This window comes from Manis javanica, chromosome 13 (genome assembly GCF_040802235.1).
Source record: "Manis javanica isolate MJ-LG chromosome 13, MJ_LKY, whole genome shotgun sequence".
In the NCBI taxonomy this organism is placed as follows: domain Eukaryota; kingdom Metazoa; phylum Chordata; class Mammalia; order Pholidota; family Manidae; genus Manis; species Manis javanica.
In genome coordinates this window covers 89,159,485-89,183,686 of record NC_133168.1, presented here as the reverse complement: position 1 = coordinate 89,183,686, position 24,202 = coordinate 89,159,485, and the positions used below count along the sequence as shown (strand labels likewise).

The following is a 24,202-nucleotide window of genomic DNA, read 5'->3' as shown; positions in this document are numbered from 1 at the left end:
ATCCCGGAGGAGCCCCCAGAAAATGTTGCGGGAACCGAGGTAACTACGAACAAGGAGCCAGAACAACGAGACGTTGGCGAGAAGCAGCGTTTATTGATGTCGGCCCGGGCTCCGTGGAGCCTCTCTTTTTGTAGTTTCATTACAGGTTTAAAAGGAAACAACCTTTTCTTATTGGTTACCAGTTGGTTATAGAGCGGGATGGGGTGGCGCATGCGCCTTCATACCCTAACACTGCCACGTCACTAGAAAGACCCTCCCCCCTCCCTTTTTTGGTTAAAAAAAAACCGTAATCTCCTTGGGTCTCTCACCTCAGCATGACGGAAAGACTGAATGAATGAAGGTCTCGGGCAAGGCTCCCCGCAAACAGTAGAGTTTGGACGAGCCCACTGCTCAGCGAGGGTGGGGACTACATGCCCACCTCGCGCATGCGCATTCCCTGCGCACGGCCCGCTCCACTCCATCCGTCTGTACATGGTACGACCTCTGGCCGCATGGTACGTCCCGCCTTCCCCCGCGCCCAGGCTGGGATGGTGCGCGCCGCCTCCGCTCACCGCCCCTCCCCGTCGGTTTCCGCGCGAAAAGCCAGGGCCGCCTGTGCTGCCGCCTCCTCTGCTGCAGCTTCCGAAATGCCTGCCCGCACTGCTCCGGCCCGCGTGCCCACGCTGTCCTCCCGGGCCATCTCACTGCCCGACGATGTCCGTAGGCGGTAGGTGCCTCGGGGACCGTGAACTCCGGGGGGTGGCAGGCGCTGGGGATAGTGGGGGGGTCGCCTCCTCTCCGGGTAGCCCGTGGCTGCCGCTGACAGACGGCCGCGCATGCGCGGGGTGGCGCGGCGGCGGCAACGGCGGTGCGGCGCGGCAGCAGCGGCTGTTGGCGCGAGCAGGGTGGCACTTCCGGTCGCGCGCGCCCCTGGCCGTTTGGCGCCAAAACGGCCGTGGCCCTTCACAGAGCCTTGGTGACTAGAAACTTGGGGTCTCATCTGACCTCGGAGTACAGCAAGCTCTGGGTTCCCCTTGGGGATCCCCTTCCCGGAGCAGCCTGGTCGCGCAGGAAGTGGGTAGACCGCAGCACCAGGACATCCCTGGCCCGGTCACTTCGGCCTCCACCTCCGGTGCCCGGCCCGCTCGAGGGGTCGGGCCGGTCCGGCCTCCCGGGGGCGTTTCGGGGGGGGGCCCCTCCGCGCAGCACATCCTGATGGCAGCCTCCAGGGGCGGACGTCGCCAGTCGGCGCCCGGGCGCGGCCGGCTCAGGTTTGCGAGCCTCGTCTTCCTTTGGGGGACTTCCTGCATCATCTTGGACTGCCGGGGAAGCAGCGTCTGGAAGGTCCCTCCTAGCAGTCTGCGTGGGACCGGGGCTCGCGCAGCTAGAAGCCAGAGTGGGCCTTTCTAGTAAATCAGCTTTTGTGAAGCGTGGGCATCAGGGAAGCCTTGCCGGGGAGAACCGGCTGCGGTTTCCAGTGTTGTGTGTATTGGAGGGAGAGAGGGGCAGAGGTTAACGTTGGGTACCTGCTACAGCAATTCTATGCCCATGGGTACCGGGCAGTACCATGGGGCTCCAGCATCTCATTCACGAAGGGCACCAATTTTCCTTCCTGAAAATTCTTGGAACCTTAACTAGGCCTGCACACTTTGAACCGGATTTTTGAACCCTGTTTGACTGTTTCCCTATTTCCCTGAGCTTGTCTCCTACGGTTGTCAGGCCAGTTCTGACTGGGGCTTTTGGAGGTGGAGTGTGTGTGGAGGGTGGTTTGGCGCTCCCTACCAGGTGCTTAAGGTTCAGGCTTCTTAACTGCAGTTAGAGATTCTTTAGCAAGACACACCCCCTCTCTCTAATGTCTAATACCCAAGATAAAACATGACTTAAAGTGGAAATGGGATTATGACAGTTCCTGACTTTCATGTTAGACCCACCAAAGACGTTTGGACCCGTTCCTTTTAACTCTGACGGTGAGAACTCTTAATTGTCCCGAATTGTTTATGACTGTCGGGCAAGTGGGATAAATAAGCTAGAGCTGTGGACCAGGGTTATTAACATGGGCTTTAAATTGGCATTGCGTTAAATGAGAATATGCCTGGTACATACAGACCCATCGTGTTAGCATTGTTAGCTAATCTAGTTGGCTTTTTTCACTTCTACTTACCAGTCACTAATTGTATAAAACACTTGACATTTTCTGATGCAAGGAAGCAAAGATTCCTGCAAAGGTCTACTTCTTGCCAAAACCTTTCTCTTCAGATAGGGGTTCCAACAGGCCACTAGGTCAGGGGTTGTACTGGGCCAGCGGAAGTGTTTGGCTGAATTTGACTATTCTTAGGTGAGTTTTACAGTCGACCACTCACCCTTTTAAAAACACACAGGCTGCAGAAGGTTTCATATTAATTACTCTGAACAAGAGTTGCCTACTGGGGGTTTCTGCTTTAGACGGACATTGAAATTGTCAGTTTATATGACCCTCTCACAACAGGTTTTCTTACATCCTGAATTTCAGGGTACAAAATACGCACATTGACATGGCATGCAGCACGCCCTTAGAATTGCAGACAGGTACAACAATTCTTGATTTATCAATTAGAAAAGTATAGTAGAATACTCAAGGAACAAAATTAGGCCTGGTCCTCATTTTTCATTCTGTCACTTCTGCTAACTTGTGTTCATATGGCAGCTTCTTTTTTGAACATGTAATTCCATTAGATACGTAATGATACTACAAAGTATTTTCAATGTTTGGGCTTTCAAGTCTCTAACTTTTTTTCTTTTTTTTAAAGTATACCCTACATCTTCTAAAAATCATGGCTTTCAGGACAAACCACATTTTTCCACTTGATTTTTCTTACTCTGTCCAAACTGCTGTCATATGTACAGAAAAAGCAATGGCCTCAGATTTGTCTTCCTGTTGCCACTCCAGTCTTTCCTGTAAGTGGAAACTGTGATCCCCTATGACTTAAGTGGATCCAGTGGTTTCCCTGCCCCATACGCTGTCTGGTACACATGGGCCTGAAGTCCAGAATCCTCGTCCACTTGCCTGACTCCTCTGCTGCTCTTTTCCTCACGAGCCACGCAGGCTGTCTCCTAGGTTCCAGGGCCTGAGACCATATGGAGTGCCCAGTGTGCGTCTGGGCTCCACCTACACTTCTGCAAGCTGGCTACTGCCCATTCGTCCTGAAATTGTGCTCAGAAAGACAGTCTCCTTTCCCTACAATATGAGGGTATTGAATCCTGTCAGTGCACCCCCCAGATGCTGCCTTTGTACCCTGGAGGTGATGGTGAGTGGTCAGAGCATGTTTGGCTTTTTCACTGTATATGCAGCTCGGCGTGGTGTAGACTCTCAAATGCACGCAGTCAGACTTTCCCCTTTAATGCAGCCTGGATTCACACACAGATTCTGGCAACTTTCGCACACCTCCAATAAGCGTTTGTAGTTACCGGCTTTGTGAAGCTGGTTTGGCCATTTCCCTATTTTCCCTGTGCCTGTTTCCTATGGTTGTGTCAGGCCAGTTCTAACTGGGGCTTTTGGAGGTTGAGTGAATATATGGAGGGTGGTTTGGGGCTCCCTACCAGGTGTTTAAGGTTCAGGCTTCTCAACCACAGTTAGAGATTCTTTAGCAAGACACACCCCCTCTCTCTAATATCTTAACACCCAAGATATAACATGACTTAAAGTGGAAATGGGATTATGACAGCTTGCTTATTGGCTAGTCATTCTTTTATTCAGTTAATCTGGGTCTGAAGTTCTGGACTCTACTGTGACTCTTACCGAGTAATTATTGAATGGGGCAAAACTGACCTTTCCTAGGTCTCCCCTGGAGTGTAGGATTCTAGAGATGTGGACAGACAGGGTTCAAATTCCACCCTATCACTTGCCAGCTGTATGGCTACACTCTAACCTCTTGGTGCTTTATCTGTGAAGTGGATTGGAGCTGCACATTCTACCCGGGAGCCATGAAGACTCACTGAGCAGAGAGGTGTCACTGTAGCAGAGGAGCACCCGTGCTGCTTATCATGTGTTCAGCTGTATATGTCGTTTCCACTAGGGGAGGAAAACTTAGAGCACCACACAGATCTGATCCTGAGGCAGATGTTAAATACAGCAGTGTCCACCACGTGGAGATGAGATGTATGCCTGCTTTTCATTCCAGCCAGCCTGTTTGCCTGGCCTCTTGTAGAATAGTCTGGACTAGTTCTCTCTGCTTCTGCCTACGCTTTTGTGCCAGGTGTCCAGTCCTACCCCTGATCAAGTATTCTTAAGAGTTTAGGTGGTATTCTGTCTTCTTTGCTCTCTTGGTATCTTGCATTTTAATTCTTTGTATCCTTAGCTTTTGTGGTGTTGTTTACTACCAGGAAGCCTTTCTTCCCTGATTTCCCCCATTCCTTTTCTATCTCTCATTCCCAGACCCTTTTCTCTTCCAGTCCTAGGACTTCTATTTTCACTTCTGGGGGTGCCAGCTGGAGATGGCTACCTCCCAATTTCGATGTCTGTCTGGAGAGCCAGTTCTGATTTCTAGCTGCTGAATGGCCATCTAGATAGTGACAGTTCACTGAAATGTCACTCCTAATACTCATGGCCTGCTTGCTCTTATTCCCACCAAAAAGTTGTGAGTTTCTGATACTGTATTAGTTTCCAATTGCTGCCATAAATCTCTACCATCTTAGTGGCTTAACTGAAACATAAATTTGTTATCTTCGAGTTCTGTAGGTCAGAAATCTGGTGTGGGTCTCACTGGGTTAAATTAAAAGTGTCAGCAGGCTGTATTCCTTTCTAAGGCTGTAGACGAGAATCTGTTTCTTACTCTTTCAGATTGTTGGCAGAATTCAGTTCCTTGCGGTTGTAAGACTGAGGTCCCTCTTTGGCTGGCTCAAAACTGAGGGCCATTCCCAGATTTTGGAGGCGACATCATGTCCTGGTTTGTGGTTCCCTTCCTCCATTTTAAAGCCAACAAAGCCAGTTCTCATCTCACATCGCTCCCTGACCCTTCTGTGGTCACATCTCTCTTGAGATACAGCTAGAAAGGTTCTATTCTTAAGGATTTGAGTGATCAGATTGGGTCCACCTAGATAATCCAGGATAATCTCAGCATTTCAAGGGCTGCAACCTTAATCACATGTGCAAGTCCCTTTTGCCGTGTAAGGTAACACAGTCACAGAGTCTGGGGAATTAGGACATGGACATCTTTGGGGATCGGAGGGGTCTTTGCCTGCCACAGCTCCCGTCTCAGATAGCCCTACCCCACCCCCATGCAGCCAGTTCCCAGAGGCAGAGTTAGCAAAGCTTTGTAACTTCTTTAGCATGGCCTCCACTCCTGCTGCTAAACCGTATTATAGGCCAGCGTTTCTAGTTGAGGATGTTCGGAAGAAGATTGCAAGATGCTAAGTCACTCTACTTAATCTATATCATGTGTTTCTGCTGGATTAATTTCCCTAAAGCATGGCTCAGACAACTGGGGCTCCACCTCCCACACCACTCTGTCAGTGTTCTGTAACTGTGGAACAAAACCCATGATTTTTAGCCTGACATTGCCCATGTCCCTCAGATTGGCGCCCAGCCTCCCGTCTCTGCACCTGTCTTCCCTAACCCTGTGTTGTCCTGGCTGGTGTGGGTTTCTTCCCCGCTGTGTTCTGTTCAGGTGGCTCCTTCTGCCCAGTTACCTCCGAGCTCTCTCATCCCCTAGACCCCCCCTTCTTCACGACATCCATCCCCTTTCTCTTCAGAAGCCCTCGGATTTGAATCTTATCTACCTTAGTCCTTCATGTGTGTATGGGTGTGTGAGTGTGAGTGATTTCCCTTGCGGGACTACTCTCTGAGGGAAGCAACTAAGAATGGCTCGTGAGATCCTGGGCTGGAAGGGAGCTAAGGCTTTATCAGTGTAATAACACAGTTGCCCTTCTCTGTGAGTACTCCACCTGGTCCTTCACCTCTGTTTCTAGTGTGCTTGACTGTGACTGTAAAGCAGACAAGAGGTGGTATCGCCCATTGTCCTGGAAGGGCTGGCCTCTTTGGTGCAAGCCTGGGTGTCAGGAGGGATACCCTACCTGGCGTCCTTCCTGCCACATCCCTGGCTTCTCAGTGCCTGCCTTGGGCTCCCACCAGGCAGGTTAAATCCAGTCTCCATGGGGTAAGCCATTTTAGGCCTTCCAACTTCTGGGATAGTTAGCCAGGTGGAGAGAAACCAAGTTTGTAGGAAAGCTTGAAAGAATTCAGGCCACAGATCTGTCTGGTGCGCAAACATAGGAGGTGTCAGCACTGTGGAAAGGGCCCCTTGATGGGCTTCAGTCCACTGCACATCATCCTTAACACCTGAGGAGATGGCAGGAGGCAGTCCAGGTAGGAGGCATGTTCTGCCAGGACACAGTCGGTGTAGGAGCCATGTCCTACCACCGTTCCTGAGTGGAAGGACCAAGAAGGCAGATGTCCTGTCATACTTGCACACGCGTGCCATGGGCTGGGAGTGCTGAGCTCTGCAGCTGTTTAACTGGCTTCAGGGAGTCTTAAATGACTTAGAGGGTGGAATGACTTTTCTACCTGAGCCTGAGGCTTTAAATTGCCTCAGGTAACCCTTCTTACACAGAAGAGGCCACCCCTTCCAGGAAAACCGGTGATGCCACTGCTCGTCTGCTTTACAGTTGCAGCCAAGCAGACTAGAAACGGAGGTGAAGGACCAGGTGAAGTACTCAAGAGAGAAGGGCAGCCATGTTAGCACAGTGATAAATGAGCCTGGAAGGAGCTCCATGTGCTTCTGAAAAGCTTGGTTTTGAATCTTCCTGAGTCTTAGTTACAGTGGTGGTATATATAGTATATTATGTATGTAGTGTATCTGCAGTTTGCTGAGTGCCTTTTCCACACAAAGACTTTTCCTGACCACCCATCCTGCCTGGCAGCACCTGGGGCCACTCACCCAGCTCATGGTCTGGAAAAGGCCCAGCACACAGTAGATGTCCACAGATGTGAGGGGTGACTGAAGCCGGAAGCATAGGGCCCACGTGCACTGGAGCAGCTGCCGTATGACATTGGTCTAGCAAAGCCTCTGGCTGGTGTCCCTGGGCTTTGCCGCTTGCATTTGCCCTCTGGAAAGGCCAGCCTGGAGGAGCTTTGCTCCTGCCTTTTGGGCTTGTGGTAACTGGGTCCCTAGTCTGTATCGGTGCTGTGTGGGAGGGTCCAGAGATGGCGGAGCCTCTTCCCTGCCAGGTGCTTGCCTAGCTTGTTAGACCTGTTCCCACCTCCTGTCTACAGCCTGCATCCAGGCTACAACAGCTGCCTGCCTGCTTGCCTCCCTTTCCTCCGTGTCTTCTGTTCTTGTTCCTTTACACTATTTTCCCCCTTTCCCTAAAAGAGGCAAGACACTAATCAAATCAGATCGGGATTCTCCCGCCAAACTCATGAGAGTTCTGCCCTCCTGAACGATGAGGTGCAAACCTCCTGAAGGAAAAGCTCTCCTGTGAGGTGCCGCCAACTTTTCTAACTTCAGCCATCTCCCCCAGTGCCTGGGCAGCTCTGCTACCGTGACGCCCCCATTCCTTACATTCCCCGTGAGAATATTGCCACCCCCTCACTCTGGCCTTAGGGGTGTTCGCTGGCTCTTCCCCACTGCATCATGTGGCCCCGGCCCACCCATCCTAATACCAACCAGCCTGCAGTGTGTGCCGTTTGTGGGCTCTGGTCAGACCCAATGGGAAGAAGGCCACCTGTAGATCATCCTACGTATGGAAGGACCCCAACAGTGTGACCTGCTTCTTTCTCCTTTGCCCGCACCTTGCAAAATAACTGTGTTTTCTGTTTGGGGCTCCTGTCATTTTTCACCATCCAAAAAACTATCCCCCAAAACGGGGGACCTCATTCATATAGCAAATGACTTCTGAATGTGTAGGCTCTACAGTAGGTGTTCTAGATGGTGGGCTGGGTGGAGGGAGACCCACCATATTTTTTTCTAACATTCATACGTCAAATTTTATCTCCAGCATTCTTGAGAACTGTGATATCCTTCCAGGTAGAGTTGCTTTAACATCTTTCTTTCTCCCATTTCTTTTCTCAGGCTCAAAGATTTGGAAAGAGATAGCTTAACGGAAAAGGTAATCTCCACCTTAAAAAAAAACTTTTTTTTTTTCATTACCAAATGTGACTGTTTGACACCTCCTTTGAGGCTCATAAAAAGTTTAAGTGGAATTGGCTCTTTTCCAGAAAGTTTGGGGAGTACTGTGGCTTCTCTTTCTTGTTCAGTGTGCTGTGTGACTATGCTGTCGATGTTAGTTGACTTTCGGTGGACCCATCTAGGTTCCAAACCATCAGTTCTGAATTGTAACCTGTTCTGGTCGTACTGTTTTCCAAAGCACACTTTTTGTTCTCATTGAGCATTATGTCCCTATCTCACCTCTAATCTTTCCATTTTCCACCACATTGGAAGTGGTGTGATGTGATCTTAATGGAAACGTCACAGTGTATTTTGTGACCATTTTGGTGTTTTTGGGCCCCATCAGCCTTGCCTGCCATTCAGTCATTGTTCCGTGACCAGGCAGCCTGATCACCTGTGTATTAATTTACTAGTTAATAGCTTGGGAATGTGGGGCCGTCTAAACCTATATCCTTCCCTTAGGAATGTGTGAAGGAGAAACTGAATCTCTTGCATGAGTTTCTGCAAACAGAAATAAAGAACCAATTATGTGACTTGGAAACCAAATTACATAAAGAAGAATTATCGGAGGTAAGTCGGTGCGTGGCTTCCCAGCCTCTAGCAAACAGCTCCGCCCGTGTGACTTGTCTTTGACCCGGGAAGCAGAATAACCAACCCCCAGCTCTCCTTGTTCCCCGAGAGTTATAAAGGAAACGCGTGTCTCCTTACTTACTCTTATTGCCGCTTGTTTACATTCACTGCTACTTAAATTATCCTTTCCTGCTGTAGGAGGGCTACCTGGCTAAAGTCAAATCCCTTTTAAATAAAGATTTGTCCTTGGAGAACGGAGCTCATGCTTTCAGCCGGGAAGTGAATGGATGTCTAGAAAACGGGAGCCAGACAAGTGGTGAGGACCGCAGAGTGGGAATGGCAGAGGAAAACAAATCCCCCAAACCCGTTTCCAAACTTTGCGTGCCCAGAAGAAGCAAGTCGGACAGCGAGGCAACATGTAAGAGCGCTTGTTTAACCTTGACGGAGGCCGGAAGCCCCTAAGGGCACAGCCCCACTTGGAGCCCTGGGGCCTCCTGAGTAGTACTTCCTGGTTGGTTTCTTGTGTAGACTCCCTACCTTGCTTAGATGTGTGCATCTTCGAATTTTGTCTTTGGCCAAGCACAGAGCAGTAGACCCCAACCTGTGGCTAAATTTATGAGATGAAAATGACAGAAGCCACTAATACTTATTGCTTCTAAGCTACGTGCTTCTTTAATTGGAACGTTTACTCTTAGATGCCTTCCCACTTTGTAGGCAGAGCAACTCTTCTGAATTTTTAAAAATACACAAGAGCATGGAACTTGAGCTCAGGTTAGCTTCTTGGCCACTTCATCTTCTGATACTGTCGGGAGAGGTTCTACTTCCCTGCCTGGTTCAGGGTGTAGCCCCTCAAATAAGAGCTGGTGGGAAATGGCTCAGCCACTGGCAGGTGCTCATTCTGACTTGATGCGGATGGCGGTTGATTAGAAGAAGCAGGGAAGGATACTCCATCCTCAGAGCCCAGGTTTTCTGCTCTAGCTTGGCAATGCTGAAGAGCCACGCGTCGCCTGTGGACTTCTTTCCATACTAGTTTTGTTTCTTTCTCTCTTTGCACAGCCGAAGTCTCGTCTAGCCCCAGGATTACCAGGCAGACTGCCAGGCAGACCACAATCACATCTCACTTCGCGAGGGGGTCAGTATATAATTCCCGGACAGCTGCCTTTCCTAGGGGCCAACTGTTCTGGTAAAACAGGAATGGAATCCAGTGGGGTGGGACTTAGCCATTCTGACTTCTTCATTGCACGGGTTAGCATCTTGTAGTTTTGTTCCATAGCCATTCTTGAACAGCATTTCTGAAGAGTTCCTCTGTTCTTACTCTTATTATAGCAACTTTGGGTGTACACACAATTAGCCAGGATAGTAAAATGAACCCCTAAGCACCCCTCACCCAGGTACCATGTCATCTGTACCCCATACACTCTGTGTCCACAGTTGGGTTACTTTGAAACAAATCAGACATGTTATTTCATCCATAAATATTTCAGTATAATTCTAGCTGATGAGGCCAGTCTTTTCTTGATTGTTCTTAATTCAAATTTTGCTATAATTGCTAACAGCAAATGGTCTCTTTAAAAAGACAAGACACAACTAACTTTTCTGTACACATGGCAGACAAACTGCATTTGGCAGCTTGTTCCTTAAGCTTTTCAGATGACAGCTTCCTGTCCCCTTACTTTCTTGCCATTTATTTGAAGAAATTAGCTCATTTGCCCTGTAGGGTTTCTAGATCTGGCTGATGGCATCCTTGTGGTGGGTAATGTGTTCCCTTGTCTCAAGTTGCCGTAAACCAGTAGGTGTGGAAGCGTGATCTGATTCCAGCTTTATTATTTTTTGAGGCTTCTCCACAGATGGTGCTGTGTCCTTCCATCAGAGGCATGTGGTATCTCTTCTGTGATACTAGCAGTTTTGGTCAAGTCTAAATCCAAGATTTCTTAGGTTTTGTAAGGTAGCAATATTTTAAACCCATCATTCCAACATTAAACTTGAAGCCTCCATCAGCCCCCTGGCAGAGGGCTTCCCCTTGGAGGGAAGACGGCATCTGTGCCCCGAGTCTGTCCTAAAGAGGGTGCTTTTGGTAGTAGGAAAGCTTACACATCGTTTCATGCCCGCTAGAGGTCCAGGGCCTGGTTGAGCTAACAGGTGGCTTTCCTGTGTGACAGTCCTGCCAAACGGAAACCAGAGGAGGAGCCTGACAGGGTGAAACCAGATGACTCTGTCAATGAAGAAGAAAAAGACCAGGTAGGGCTGGCATTTTCGGGTTTCTTCACTCTGCCTTGTTTTGGTCCGCTTGGTGGCAATTGTGACTTCACATTTGGCCTGTCTAAATGGACCTGGAGCAACTGAGGAGGTTAGAACTTAGCCCTGGAGCCAGGGCAGTACAACGGGGTCACGGTGAGAGCAAGGCAGCCCTGGCACTTACAGAATTGGTTATCTCCTGTCTCCGTTCCTGCCTTCCCAGCTGACAAGATGTGTGGCAGTGAAACCACAGATGTGACATGTTTAAAGCCTTTGCTTCTGATGTCAGATAAGCTCCTTTGCTGCATGGAAAAGCAGAGAATTACACAGTTGTTAAAAGTAGTGTAGTAAAGCTGTGTAGACTTTTTTTAGGTTAGAAAACTGGTGGCTTGCCGCAGGCCTCCAATGCAGAAACTATTCATTCGCATTGGTACTTTGCCCCGTGCCATAGGGAGGGCTGTGCCTTTGGTGCCAGCTGGGCACGTGCTGATTTTCACTGTTCTGCTGCAGGGTCAGCTGTGTAAACCTGTCAGCTCACGTGCAGTGATACATGCCTTGCTGCTGTCCGGTAGAGGCGATCATCCATGGCTTGTACTAAGGCAGAGTTTCTCAACAATGGCATGATTGCCCTTTGGGGCCGGAGAATCCTTTGCTGTATGTGGGGGATCCTGTGCGGTGTAGTGTTTAGCAGCATCCTGACCTCTACTCAGGATTGCCAGTAGCATTCCCCTCACCCCTCCCAGTTGTGGTGACCCAGATCATCTTCAGACATTGTCAGATGTCCCCTGGGGGGGCAGAATGGCCCTGGGTGAGAAGCACTGGACTAAGGGTTCACTAGGGTCTCCGGGCCACCGCTATCACATGGTAAGCTGGACCTCCTGTGTAAGACGCATTAACTCTCATTTTATTCCTAGAAACTAGGTGTCACTGTTCATGACCTCTGCTCAGCTATGTGTAGTTGGATTTAGTCAGTCTCCCCACTGTTGAGTGGGAAACAACAGCTTGTTCAAGTCTGTGGCTGGGTCTCTTGCCTCCTAGAATGGATGCAAGCTGGCATTCGTGACGCTGACACCCCTGTTTTTGCACATGCACCAGTTTCAGAGTTGTGTGCTATGCACTAACCTTTTGGAAGCTTACACAGCCTTTTCGTCTGGCTTCTAAAACCCAGCAGAGCACTGTGTCCCAGGCAGGAAGCCATTTCACGGGCAGTGTGTGAGCCTTTGGGGCTGCATGAACGGACACTTGTTAAAACATCGTTCATTCCAAGATGCTAGAGTCTGACTCAGTATGCCAAATCGGTGCCATCAAACGGACTGGCCAAATTAGCAGTAACACAGAGAAAATCTTGCTTCAGGCAGTTTCAAGTTTTGAGAATTTACCATGTTTTAAGAACATGTTTTTATTACGTGCATTTGGTGAACTTATCAAACAGTACAAAAGGATGTCAGATGCGTAGGTGCCCTCTCCCCCTGAACTTCCAGTCTGCCTTCTGAGAGGCAGGCATTCATCAGTTTCTTCTGTATGGTCCAGATTACATATGTGTGTGTATGTATTATTAGTATATTATGAAGTCTTCATTAGGGTTACCCAAGAGCAATAGGGTGCCTATACATACGCAGGAGATTAATTTTGAGTCGCTGGTTCATGTGCTGGAGGCTGGCAAGTCTAAGTGCAGTACAGGCTGGAGACCCAGGAAGAGCTGATGTGGCAGCTCAAATCGGAAGGCCGTTGGGAGGAGAATTTTGCATACATATGAATTCGGATTTTTTAATGTATATTTTCCATATAATACAGTACAGAAAGAAAAAAATAAACAAAAACAGTACAGAAAGGTTCTGGGTAATTTCTCCAGTGGTAACATCTACCATAAGTGTAATACAACAGTAGAACCCAGACTTCTCATTTTCACATGTGTGTGTATGTGTCCCGGACTCGGGAGCATCTACTGGGGCCTTCAGCCTACAAGAGCTTGGGTGGGGGGAGGTCCAGTTTAGCTTGTCATCATCACTTCCTATGTAAACCCCAAAAGACTATGACTTTTTTTCCCCCCTAACATCAAAGCATTCCTGACGTGAGGTGGAGGACCTTTTGTTTTTTGATTGGGTGTCACTAGACCGTCTGTCGTTTGCAGACATGTGCTGGGCCCCTTCCTGGTTCTGAGGGTGGTGGGGTATCCTGCCAGAACGACAGCTGCCCACATCTCCCCTAAGCCCAGAGTGCCCCCAGTATATTCTGTACTGTTAGAAACAGTATGAAAGGATGTAACCTTTTCTAACCCCACCAAATGTAATTTAACACCATTTAATACTCTGACTCAGGCTCTTGGTTTTGATGTTCTTTTGAAATGAACCTTCTTGTCTTCCTCCCTTTCTACCTAGGAGGAAAAGAGACGTCGAGTCACGCCTGGAGAACCGTAAGAACACTTAATACACCTTGTTCTGGGCAATATATAATCTTAATTACTGCAGTGACTTTTTGGAAAAGTTCTGGAGAACTTTATTGTCAGTTGCCCTGGCAACCATAGATAACTTGAGGCTGCTGATTTGGGGTCAGACTGTTATCCTTTGGTTCAGGTAGACTTCTCATTGCAAAAGGTAAACTGAGGGCCCCTGGCAGCTGTTAACGGAACTGGATTTCAAGTTCATCTAAATATTACATGTTAAAGTAGCCTGTGCCTTTTGGGGCTCCTGAGGATGAAGGCTGCTTTCTGGGGTTGCAGGGAGCACCACGTCCAGACCGCTTCCTGGGGACGAGTCTGGGAAAGTCACCCATTGGGGGGGTGTGATTTTTGCTTGACAGAGTTTCTAGACCGCTCCCTGCTGCAGAACTGGAAAGAGTGAAACCAGGACCATACACAGAGGAAGAGGAAGACAGAGATGAGAAAGTAAGGCCTGGCCACCAAGTCTGTCAATTCTGCCTTCATCTCCCAGTCCCCGGCTGGTCCTAGGGGAGGGTCACGGGGTAGGGAGCATGTGAGAACAGAGTGGCTTCCCCTGATGGTCAAAGTGACTTTGACTTTGGCCAAAACACTTCTCAAACTCATTTTTCTGTGACTTCCTCATGAGGAAGGTGGGTTACACAGCTCTGGTGATGATACATGCATGTAGGCCTGCGGGTCAGCCTGTCCCCTCACTTGCCTGCCTCTCGCTCATTAGGCCTTTGTGGAAATGTAACTTTCACCCTTGTGAGGTGCTAAAACTTTGTAGCACTGTCCAGATAGAAAGTGGCATTCTCAACAGTGAGGTTAGACCAGGCTTTCCCCAGACCTGCATCTCCTTTGTAAAACTAGAGTTTCAGGTTGTTAAGTACAGAGCTAACACTTGAACCCCCCTGAGTGGGTAGAGAGGAAATGGGGATCCGATACTTGCTTTGCCATCAGGCAGCACTGCCCCGTGTGACACATTGCTCACGTTGGGCTGTCACAGGTGATGAAACAATAGCAGGCTCTGTTTCGGTTTTGATTTATGTTAAGACATCGATCAGAAGCTTCTTACCAACTCGAATGGGGGGTGAGTGCCTTCCCTGGGAGCTGGTCAAAGGATTGGTGTCCATTAGTTTTGCTCTAGTGGGGGACCTGCTAAAGTGGACAATAATCCTTGAACTACGTGGTACTTAAAGCTAGCCTTTAGTTGATCAACTTTCCTACCCGGATACTAGTTAAAATGAGACAGCAGTTACAGTCGGTATGTGTCCCATTCAGCGAACTTGACTACCACCCTCCAAAGGAGTAGCTTTGGGTGAGACTGAAATCCCTGGGCTGTGCCCAGACTCCGAGGACCTCTTCTTGCAACAGGAAGGTCTGTGATATGTTTCTTCTCTTAACATCATCAACCTCTGTGGTCTCTGCAAAACGGGTGGAGTTTCCGAGGCTGAATTCACCTTGGGTGGTGTTCTGGACAGGTGTGTGTAGCTCTTTAAACTTGGGCTCAAAGCAATGCCCTGTGTTTGAGACGGAGCAATTGTTCGAACTGAGCCACCTGCTGTGTTACAGATTGCTGGTTTTGGTAAAAAGTCATCATCTGTGAGATCATCAGCATTCCCTTGTGACAGGTGATCGAGGAACTGTTTCCTAAGAGTTCTTTAATTTCCTACCTACTTAGCCCATCAGAAAACATTTTCTGTCTTGAAGGTAGACAGTCTTTACTTCCATCAACTAGACTGGAGGATCAGTTTAGATTACTATTTCCGTGGAATACTTCAGTAGAAAGATCAGGACCAAAAGGGGAAAAGTTGACTAGTCTTTTTCTCTCTCTTGATTTTTTCTCCCCATACAGGAAGAAAAGAGGCTCAGAAGTCAAACCAAAGAATTGTAAGTACAGTTAACATGCCTCTGTCCTTACTGTTGTGGAACTTAATTGCTAACATAAGTGTTGTGGTAATGATCATGGACTGGACAGAGCATTAGGCCCATCAGTCATACATGTAGTGTGTGGGTGAGTTCCACTTGTGGAAGGTCAGATCCCCACAGTAAAGGCTGAGATTCTGCCGATCCTGACCCTGGGCCCTTCCTCAGTGGTTGTCACAGAGCAAGCAAGCAGTTTGGCTGGTGGTAGTGAGAGGGTATCAAATGAGAAGAGAAGCTGTGTCCATTACCTGTTGCTCTGAAGATGCCATGGTACAACCTGCCCCACCACTCAAGGGCTTAAGGCAATAGTGTTTGAGCTCCTCTTGGAGTTTGCAGCTTGGTGGCTGCCATCCGGTCTTGGTGGGGACGACAAGGCTGACTTATGCCCCACCACTCAGCCAGCCTGGGTGCAACCTGGTGGCGGTGGCAGAGTGCGAGGGTGGAAGTGAAAAGCACTCTTCAAGCTTCTGCCATCCAATTGGCTGGAGCAGATGTTGAGGTAGGGCCTGAGTCCATGGGGTGGGCAGATCACCTAAGTGAGCCCAGGGCCCCGGCAGAGAGGGAGGCAAAGATACCACGTGTGCAGTTGGCTTTCTGGGGCCACTGATGGCAAACCCTGAGACCAGCTCTCCCAGACCTACTCAGGGTCAGTGTCGGGGCCAGATTCTTGCCTTCTTCCATGACAGGCAGAATTCTCATCAGGTTACAAGCAACCATTGTGCCCTGTTGTCTGTTTCCCGTTTTAAACTGCTGGTGTCTCAGCAGCATTCATACAAAGTTTTGGCATTTCGGAAGACCATAAATGCCATTTGAGTTTCCCGGAGCGGAGATGCCCTTCAGGCGGGAAAGGCAATCTGCGCATTGACTCCAGGGAGGAGACCTGCAGAAGCCCTCACTGGGGCTTCTTGCAGTGCTGTCAGGCGCCGGCGCTGACGGTGTGCTTTGTTTTGTGTGACAGAACACCTATACAGAAGGAGGAGCTGGACAGGGAGGCGAGACCAGGTGTTCAGACTGACATGGATGAAGGAGACGAGAAAGTAAAGATTGCATCTGTTTTTTAACTCTGCCTTATTATGGGTTCCCATTGGGTTGGGAAAAATGGTCTGGGGCAGGGCCCTGGGTTCAAATCCAGCCCTGTCTGCCCATGGGGTGACTCTGGGCAAGTTAGGTAAGCCCCTCGGGGTTGGGGTCGTCACTGCATGTGGGCACCTGACGCATGGTGAATGTTCAGTTTTTCGTTGATCTGTAAGGCCCTGTGTGCCTTGACAAGCAGCCTCTCTTGAGATCCTCTCCACTGAGAAGGCCTGATGTGTGTCAGCTATGCTTGCCCTGCTTTACCAGTCAGCCTCCTAAATTGTCCTGAGTCTAGCTTCCCCAGTTCAGCTGAGTGGATACGTTTAAACCCTAAAACGTTGCACATGGAGCAGGGCTGGGCCTCCATGAGAACCACCGGATGGCACGGTTATCCACAGGGCTGTCCTACTTGAGCTCTGGGGCGGGGGACACATCTGCCAGGGCCGCAGCACAGGAATCTGAAAACAGTTTGGTTCCTGTTGAAGAGAAGCTGACCCAGAAGCATTCTAGTGTCTGAGGTTTTCTGCTGTTGTGATTTGAAGAATGGAGCCCGAGGTCATGGACTTGCCGGCTGTGAGCTCTCCCTCCCACCCTGGTTGGCAGTGGGCATCTGTTCTCGTTCTGTGGCACGCGGCCCTCTTGGTGTTGCCTCCAGCTTGTGCTAACATCTTATTGTCTCTCACCTGTTCTGCCCAGACCTTACTGCCAGCACTTGCACAGAACCCCTTCAGATCTGTAGAGCGATCTTAGTGGTGGGTCAGGCCACCCATTCTCAGAAACTGGCAGGAGCTTTAGGCCTCACAGCCAGCGCTCCTGCCTCATGATAGAAAAGGATAAAAGGAGTGAACATCTGATTTTTTTTTTCTAATTTTATTGACTTTTCTGATTTAATAAAGGAACAGGTCTATGGATGGATTTATGGAGATAAGCTAAAGAAACTTACCAGAGAGGTGGTAGTTTTTTGTATGCAGACTCAGAAGATGCTAGATTGTCCGTACATAACAAGGAGTTGGGCCCAAGCTGGGAATTCCTATTATTTCTCTATTTTCCATACTACATTCCTAAGTTTTGTTGTTTTTTTCCCCTGCTACCCCAGTGCCTGTCTGTAGAATATCTCCACCCTGACCAGATGGAACTCGAGTCCGTTTGGCTGATATAAGCAAAATATTCCCTCTAATATTCCCTCTTACCTTGAGCTTTCCTGGGATGGGGGTTGGCAAACTGTGGCCCATAGACCAAATCCGGCCCTCTGCCTGTTTTTTGTAAATAAAGTTTTATGGGAACACAGGCCTTTTCATTTATGTATTGCCTCTGGTTGCTTTGGTGCTACAAGGTGGAGTGGTGACACAGACTGTGGGTTGCAAATCTGAAAATGTTTTGTTTTCCGGCCCTTTACGGAAACGGTTTGCCAACTCCTGGTCAACTCCTGTTTGTAGGGGGTAGGGAACTGAGTTAAAAATTTGAAGTCTTGTGTCTACCCTGTAGACCCGCTAGACTCTCCTGTTCCCCAGTTCCCCAGTGCTGTGGTCATTAACTGATACTCTGGGGCTTGGTCTCATTCTTTCTCAGAAGCTAATTTTCCTCCCCTTTCTCTCTCTACCCCCACTTCCCCATCTCAGGATGAAAAGAGGTACAGAAGTCAACCCAAAGATCTGTAAGTGCTCACGTGCTCGTGCTTTCGTGCTGTGTTTTGTGTAATTTTAGTCACCAAAACAGCTGCTGTAGAGACTCGTAACAGTGTGGACTTGACCAGTCAGCCTCCTGCTGGAGTGGGTGCAGCTGGGACATTGGATCAGTTTGGGCAGGGTTGGACAAGAAATCATACTCTGGGCCCCTTAACCCCGTAACCCCTGCCACTCCCATGGCCGTGCTGTCGCTGTGCAGTCATGTGTGTCTGCACACTGTGCAGACTCTGAGTGTCCAGTGCCTTCCATCAGGTCCCACATCTGGGCGTCCCCTGGGGCCTCTGAGGCCTTGTTTTAGGATTATGAGTTAGCAAAATGCCAATAGAGCTGCTTTGACAAAGGGGCCTCCTTTTCTGGATGGGAAGAAAGAGTCTGGTCCCTAGATCCAGTCTGAATATTTTGCTTCGCTAGAGAGGCATTTTTGGTGTGAGTTGGCAGCAAAGTTTTCTGTGCTAATACCTGGCATGTATCTATTGACCCACCAGAGCTGCCAAACGGAGACCTGAAGAAAAGGAAGCTGAAAGAGTAAAACCACAAGTTTCTGATGAAAAAGATGAGGATGAAAAGGTAAGGTGGTGTTCTCAGTCCTGCCATATTTCATACATCCCAAAGTGTTTTTTTGTAAAACTTTTTATTACAGAAACACTCAAGCGTACCCAAACTAGGCAGAAGTGGGGGTCACATACCCTGACAATCTCCCAAGCCTTCAGCAATGCAGCACGTGGCCCTGGGTGTTTCAGCCAAGCCCCTTCAGGCACCCACCCCCCTGGGTGATAAGCGACAACTCCCAGATAGATTGCTGAAATACTTAACAGAACTAGAAGTAAAAGGAGAAGACTTTTTTTTTTTTAATATCCCCACAATATCATCATCATAACACAATGTTAAAATCTAGTCTGTGTTCATATTTCCCTGATTTTTTTTGTTTAAACAAACGATGGAGAGAGTTTACATCAGGCCTCAAACAAGGTTGATAGGCTGCTCCTGGCTAGTCTGGGTCCCGGCCCGTCTCATTGACAGTTTGACCACTTCTCTTATGTGCAGTCTGTGGAAGGGACCAGCTGCTGTAAGGTGTTCCTGGGTTCTGGACTTTGCCATTTGCTCCACTGTATGTATACCTTTCCTCCAGCCCTGTCTGCAGACTGAGAGTCCAGGCCAGAGGTGTGCCCAGAGGCGGTCTCCCGTGCTTCCTGCCGCAGGGCACCTGAAGGGGCACTTGGTTGTCTTCTCATGGTGCTCCCATGATCGCTGGGCTCAGGCACTGTCTGCCTGTTGCATCTGCTGTAAAGGCCCCTCTGCTTTCCACCTGCTGGTTCTCACTCACGGCCGAAGTCTGCTGTCCCACTAGGAGTTTCAAGTGGTGCTAAGCCAGTTCTGTCATTCCTACATTTACCCTAAACAATTCTAGAGAGAAGTCTCCTCTTGGGTTACAGCAGCCTGAGCAGCCTAATGGAGTGTCATAGTCAGCGTGGTTTAAACAGCAGACATTGATGTTTTCACAGTTCTGGAGACTGCAAGTCCAAGAGCCATGTGCCAGGAGGGTTAGTGTCCAGTGAGGCCAGTCTCCCTGGCTTGCCAATGGCAGGCCTCTCGCCCTTGTGCTCACGTGGCCTTTCCCTGTGTGAGCTCGGAGAGAGAGTGAGCTCGGGCGTGTCTTCCTCTTCCATAAGGACACTGGTCCCATCAGATCAGGGCCCCACCCTCCTGACCTGCCTGAGCCTTAGCCGCCTCCTCCTTTAAAAGCCTTCTCTCCAAATACATTCAGGCGTAGGTCTTCAAGATACAAATTTGGTGGGGGGAGGATAACGAAGTGCGTAGCCTCTCAGCAATTATTTACATACCTTGAAGTATCATTTGTACATGAAAGCTGAGGGTTTTTTTTAAAAAATTGAGTCTTAAGGAAGTCTTTGGTTATAGGAATTTGGTTTTAAGACTTCAGACACTGGAGGTGGCTCGGGGCTCCCTGGCTCTTCGCCTGCCGCCTCCCCACCTCCGACTAGGTTTTGTGGTAACCACATGTATGAAACTCACTCTGAGGCATTGCCCAGGCGTAAAGTGCTCTTTTACCCTTCATTCCTCTTGTCTTCCCCATTTAGGAGGAGAAGAGACGCAAAACTACATCCAAAGAACTGTAAGAACTTACTTTGTCTTTATACAAAGCAGATCATAATACTAATCTGTATTCTAGAAAGTGGGGGAAAGGGGTTTTTAGTGAATTGCTGGAGCAGCCTTAGCTTGGTGTCTGATCAGGTCCACGAGCCCAGAGGCTCCAGGACCGCTGTGTGAGGAGGGCTGCCTCCATGTGGTAGACAGTCTGACCAGCACCTTGCCCCCATGCAGCCAGGGGCGCTCATCTGTGTCGGGTGGGCGAGATATAACTGACCGTAGATTCTAATACGTGCTGAAATGGAGTAAAAAGCAAAAACCCGCCTCATGCTTTGTTCCCAGAACTGAGAAAAAAATGGCTCGAACCAAAACAGTAATGTCCTCTAAGGTAAGCCAGCAGCTGGGAGCGAAGCCGGTGGTGCAGCACTAGTGGGTGCGCCGGAGTGGCTCTTTGAGCGCTGCCTGTGTTCCCGCCCCACAGACCCACCCGCCACGGTGTGTTCAGTGCGGACAGTACCTGGACGACCCTGAGCTCAAGTACGAGCAGCACCCCGCCGACGCTGTGAGTCCCAGCTCTGTTCCCCGCCCCTTGTCTGCTGCCTCTTGTGCATCGGCCTCACGGTCCCCATCCCTCAGGTGGATGAGCCACAGCTATTGACAAACGAGAGACTGTCCATCTTCGATGCCAATGAGTCTGGCTTCGAGAGCTACGAGGCTCTGCCGCAGCACAAACTGACATGCTTCAGGTAACTGGCACGCTTCTGCTTCGTTGCACCTGGGAGTTCGAATAGCCTAGTGAGGGTCTTAGCACCTAATCTGGGCCACTCCTGGAGCTGCTGATGCTTCATGGAAAAGAGCCACAGAAAGGGTGGGAGTGGAGTAGATCTTTGCAGGCGTTTTTTTTTTTTTTTGGATATGATAACTATACATACCAAATCTGACTGTGCACATCCTGAAGGCTGCTCACTCAAATGAGGGCCAGTCCATGTGTTGTGGATAGAGCACCTCAGGTCCCTGCTTTCATGGAGACAGAAAAACGTATACCTGTCGGTACAACTGTTATAAAAAGTATGGTGAGCAGAGGAGGTCGGGAGAGTGTTTGCAGAGCAGGAGAAGCCACTTGAGCAGAACCCTCAGTGGCAGGAGGGAGCAAGCCAAGGGGGAGTCTGGGGAAGGGCACCCCCGTGGAGGGGGAAGAGCAGGTGCAAAGGCTCAGAGGTAGGCTCGCCTTGGCTGTTGGGGGACAGCTGGAATAGCAGGAGCAGAGGGTGGGTGGTAGGAGCTGGAGCTGGGGAGCTGGAGAGGGGCCGGGTCCTTCAGGGCTTCGCAGGCTGTGGCCATGACCCTGGAATTTTCTCTTGAGTGAAGGTCCAAGGCATCTGCACCGTCCTTTTTGTGAGACTCAGACAAGCCCTTGAGCTCCCAGGGTCCCATGTTCTTCAGCACCCCCATTCATTTTGCTGGCTCCATGGCCAGCCCATGTCTCCTTTCGGGCTTTAGCACATGCTTTCTCTCCCTGGAGAAGAGAATGATGGGGACAGGTGGGTGGCCTCAGTGAACATGGCTTTTAGGCAGCCTTTCCCCACACCCATGCCCTACAGCTGGTGGGGGTCTCGTGCCCTGGGACGAGACCCAGCATGTCCTGCAGCCACTCCCTGTGGTCAGTGGGTGCTCGTATCCCCTCACCACTGTGTTCAGGATCCTGATCTGCATCTGGACACTGTCCGTCTACCAATGATTCCTAGGGCCTGGCCCAAACCTCTGCCTGCTGGCACACCTGGAATGTGCTGGGTGGGGTAGATGTGGGTGACACCTGTGCTCTGTGTCTCCCTGGGGGGCTCCTCAGGATAGAGGATGGGGGGAGCCACAGCTGGAGCCAGGCTGCCGGAGTCAGGAACTCTAGACTGGGATCTCTTGGCTTCCTCCTGAAGATGAGGTCTTCTGTGGCCCCATTCCTGTAGGGTGGGAAGGTGGCACCAGGACACACCTTCCAGGAACAATGTGCTTCAGCATCAGGCCATCAGAGCCTGGCTACCTGGGTTACTTAGGGACTCCGCTGACCTCTGGTACTTGGGCTAAATATGGCAGGTGAGGCACAAGTCTTTGGTGGGGTCCAACCTCTGAGCCAGCGGGTGAGCCCCTGCCTGAGACTTAGAACCTGCCCTGGGGTCACCTATACTATGTGAGCCCATCGACAGCCCATTGGGCCAGGTGCTTGGTCCTCCTGGAGGTTTGCAGCACCCTGCTCCCTGCTATATGCCCATCTTTCCCACTCGACTTCCAATCCCCAGGCAGGCCTGTGACACATGTCTGGCACATAATAGGAGAGCTTAGCTCAAGGTATTCATGTCATTTTTAAGGTTTTGTGGGATTCCAAGAGGAGAATTTGTGTCCTACTAGGGCCTCGGCCATGGGAGTGTGGTGGGAGGTGCTCTCAAGACCTGCATAGACCCCGTGTGGCCCACCCCTGAGGGATGGCTTGGCACCTCGGTGCAGAAGGGTGGTCCTCAAGGCCAGCACGAGCAGGTCCATAAGGAGAGCCCTCGAGTCACATTTTCCTTAGGTGTGGCATCCCCCCTGATGTCAAGGAGTATCCCTGGGCGGATGCCCTCAAACCTAAGGGTTGGGCCCCTTTTTGTGCTGTTATGTGATACGCCTTATTTATTGAGGTGAAACTCACATAACGTAAGATTAACCGTGTGTGAAATACCGTGAATAGGCAAACCTGCAGAAACAGAAAGCTGATTGCTGTGTTGGGAGGGAGCAGGAGTGGCTGCTTAACGGGGCTGAGGTTTTGTTTTGGGTGAGGAAAATGATCTGGAGCCAGACAGCAGAGATGGTTGCCCAACTCTAAGTAGAGTGAGTTTGAGAAGCCAGTGTTTCTCCGTCAGCCACATGCTGAGGGCCACGCAGCGAGTTGCTCCCTTATGAGGTCTGTCCTCTCACTGTCAGTCACATTGACGGTGTCCCGGACACTGAAACTCCTGGTGCACAGTTGGCAGAACAGGGTAGGGACCTTCTGGACCAGAGCACTGTGCTGACCTCATGTTCTGGCAACCGAGCAATACCCAAGCCTCAGGATTGCACGTGGTCCCGTCACCTTGGGTCTGAACCCTGTACTTGGGCCTGCCTTCGCTGGCCGGCCATCAACACACTCTCTGTCACCTGTCTAGTGTGTACTGTAAGCGTGGTCACCTGTGCCCGATCGACACCGGCCTCATCGAGAAGAATGTTGAGCTCTTCTTTTCTGGTTCCGCAAAACCGATATATGATGACGATCCGTCCCTTGAAGGTAAATGGAACACTCGGGCACGTTCGAGACAGCTGTCTTAAAAACGAACAGAACCTTCTACAAATCAGTATGCAGCGGGAACTACTACCCCTGCAAGTTAGGGCCTGAAACCCCATGCCAGAGTGGCTGTCAGCTCTGATGACTCTGACAATGACTGATGGCGGCCCAGCTCGGCTGACAAGAAATGTCAGCTCAGCCAGGCATCCAGAGTGCCACCTGGCCCTCCTGGGTCCTTAATGTGAGGCCCAGCTCTGTGTCCTTCCTTTCAGGGAGCCATTTCTTTTCCCTCTCATAGGTGGTGTTAATGGCAAAAACCTTGGCCCCATAAATGAGTGGTGGATCACTGGCTTTGACGGAGGGGAAAAGGCACTCATTGGCTTCAGCACCTGTAAGTATGGCCGGTGGGGGGACTGCACTGGGCCCGAGTGGGGCAGTCGCCCTGGTCCCCCCAGGGCTTGGCTGGGCTCTGCTGGGAGATCCCAGCGGGCTCTCGTGCACGTCGCATGGCCATGTGGAAACTGTTGGGTCCGATTAGTTAACATCTGGCCTGAAAGACCCTCCAGGTAGGAGAGCAGGTCACATTCTTGCAGCTCAAACTCAGACCAAATTCCAAAAATCAGATACAAGCAAAATGAGAGCCACTGGGCCAGGCTGCATCCTCCAGCTGTCCAAGGCCGCTTCTGAACAAGTGAGCTCTGAACGTACCTAACATGCTTTTGGCTTCTGGGTACAAGTGACTCTTAGACTGTTCAGAGAACTTCACAGACCTCATCCC

The 24,202-nt window shown here is 50.0% G+C and overlaps 1 protein-coding gene across 6 annotated transcripts in view; it reads left to right on the top strand.

Annotated features, from left to right (window-relative positions):
* Positions 1–491: 491 nt before the first annotated feature.
* Positions 492–24,202, top strand: part of DNMT1 (DNA methyltransferase 1) — a 39,076-nt gene continuing 15,365 nt past the window's right edge. For 2 of the 6 annotated variants that reach the window (XM_037006424.2, XM_073220185.1), the window contains exons 1-18: positions 492–706; positions 8,025–8,061; positions 8,583–8,690; positions 8,889–9,108; positions 9,747–9,822; positions 10,850–10,928; positions 13,304–13,338; positions 13,725–13,809; positions 15,200–15,234; positions 16,229–16,307; positions 17,964–17,998; positions 18,515–18,596; positions 20,126–20,160; positions 20,478–20,523; positions 20,617–20,697; positions 20,772–20,881; positions 23,309–23,427; positions 23,723–23,815. In XM_037006424.2, coding sequence (XP_036862319.1) covers positions 492–706; positions 8,025–8,061; positions 8,583–8,690; positions 8,889–9,108; positions 9,747–9,822; positions 10,850–10,928; positions 13,304–13,338; positions 13,725–13,809; positions 15,200–15,234; positions 16,229–16,307; positions 17,964–17,998; positions 18,515–18,596; positions 20,126–20,160; positions 20,478–20,523; positions 20,617–20,697; positions 20,772–20,881; positions 23,309–23,427; positions 23,723–23,815 — 1,570 coding nt within the window. Of the gene's footprint in view, positions 707–947; positions 1,251–8,024; positions 8,062–8,582; positions 8,691–8,888; positions 9,109–9,746; positions 9,823–10,849; positions 10,929–13,303; positions 13,339–13,724; positions 13,810–15,199; positions 15,235–16,228; positions 16,308–17,963; positions 17,999–18,514; positions 18,597–20,125; positions 20,161–20,477; positions 20,524–20,616; positions 20,698–20,771; positions 20,882–23,308; positions 23,428–23,722; positions 23,816–24,202 lie in introns of those variants that run through there. The other 4 variants (XM_017657819.3, XM_017657820.3, XM_017657821.3 and 1 more) reach the window with 4 other exon arrangements.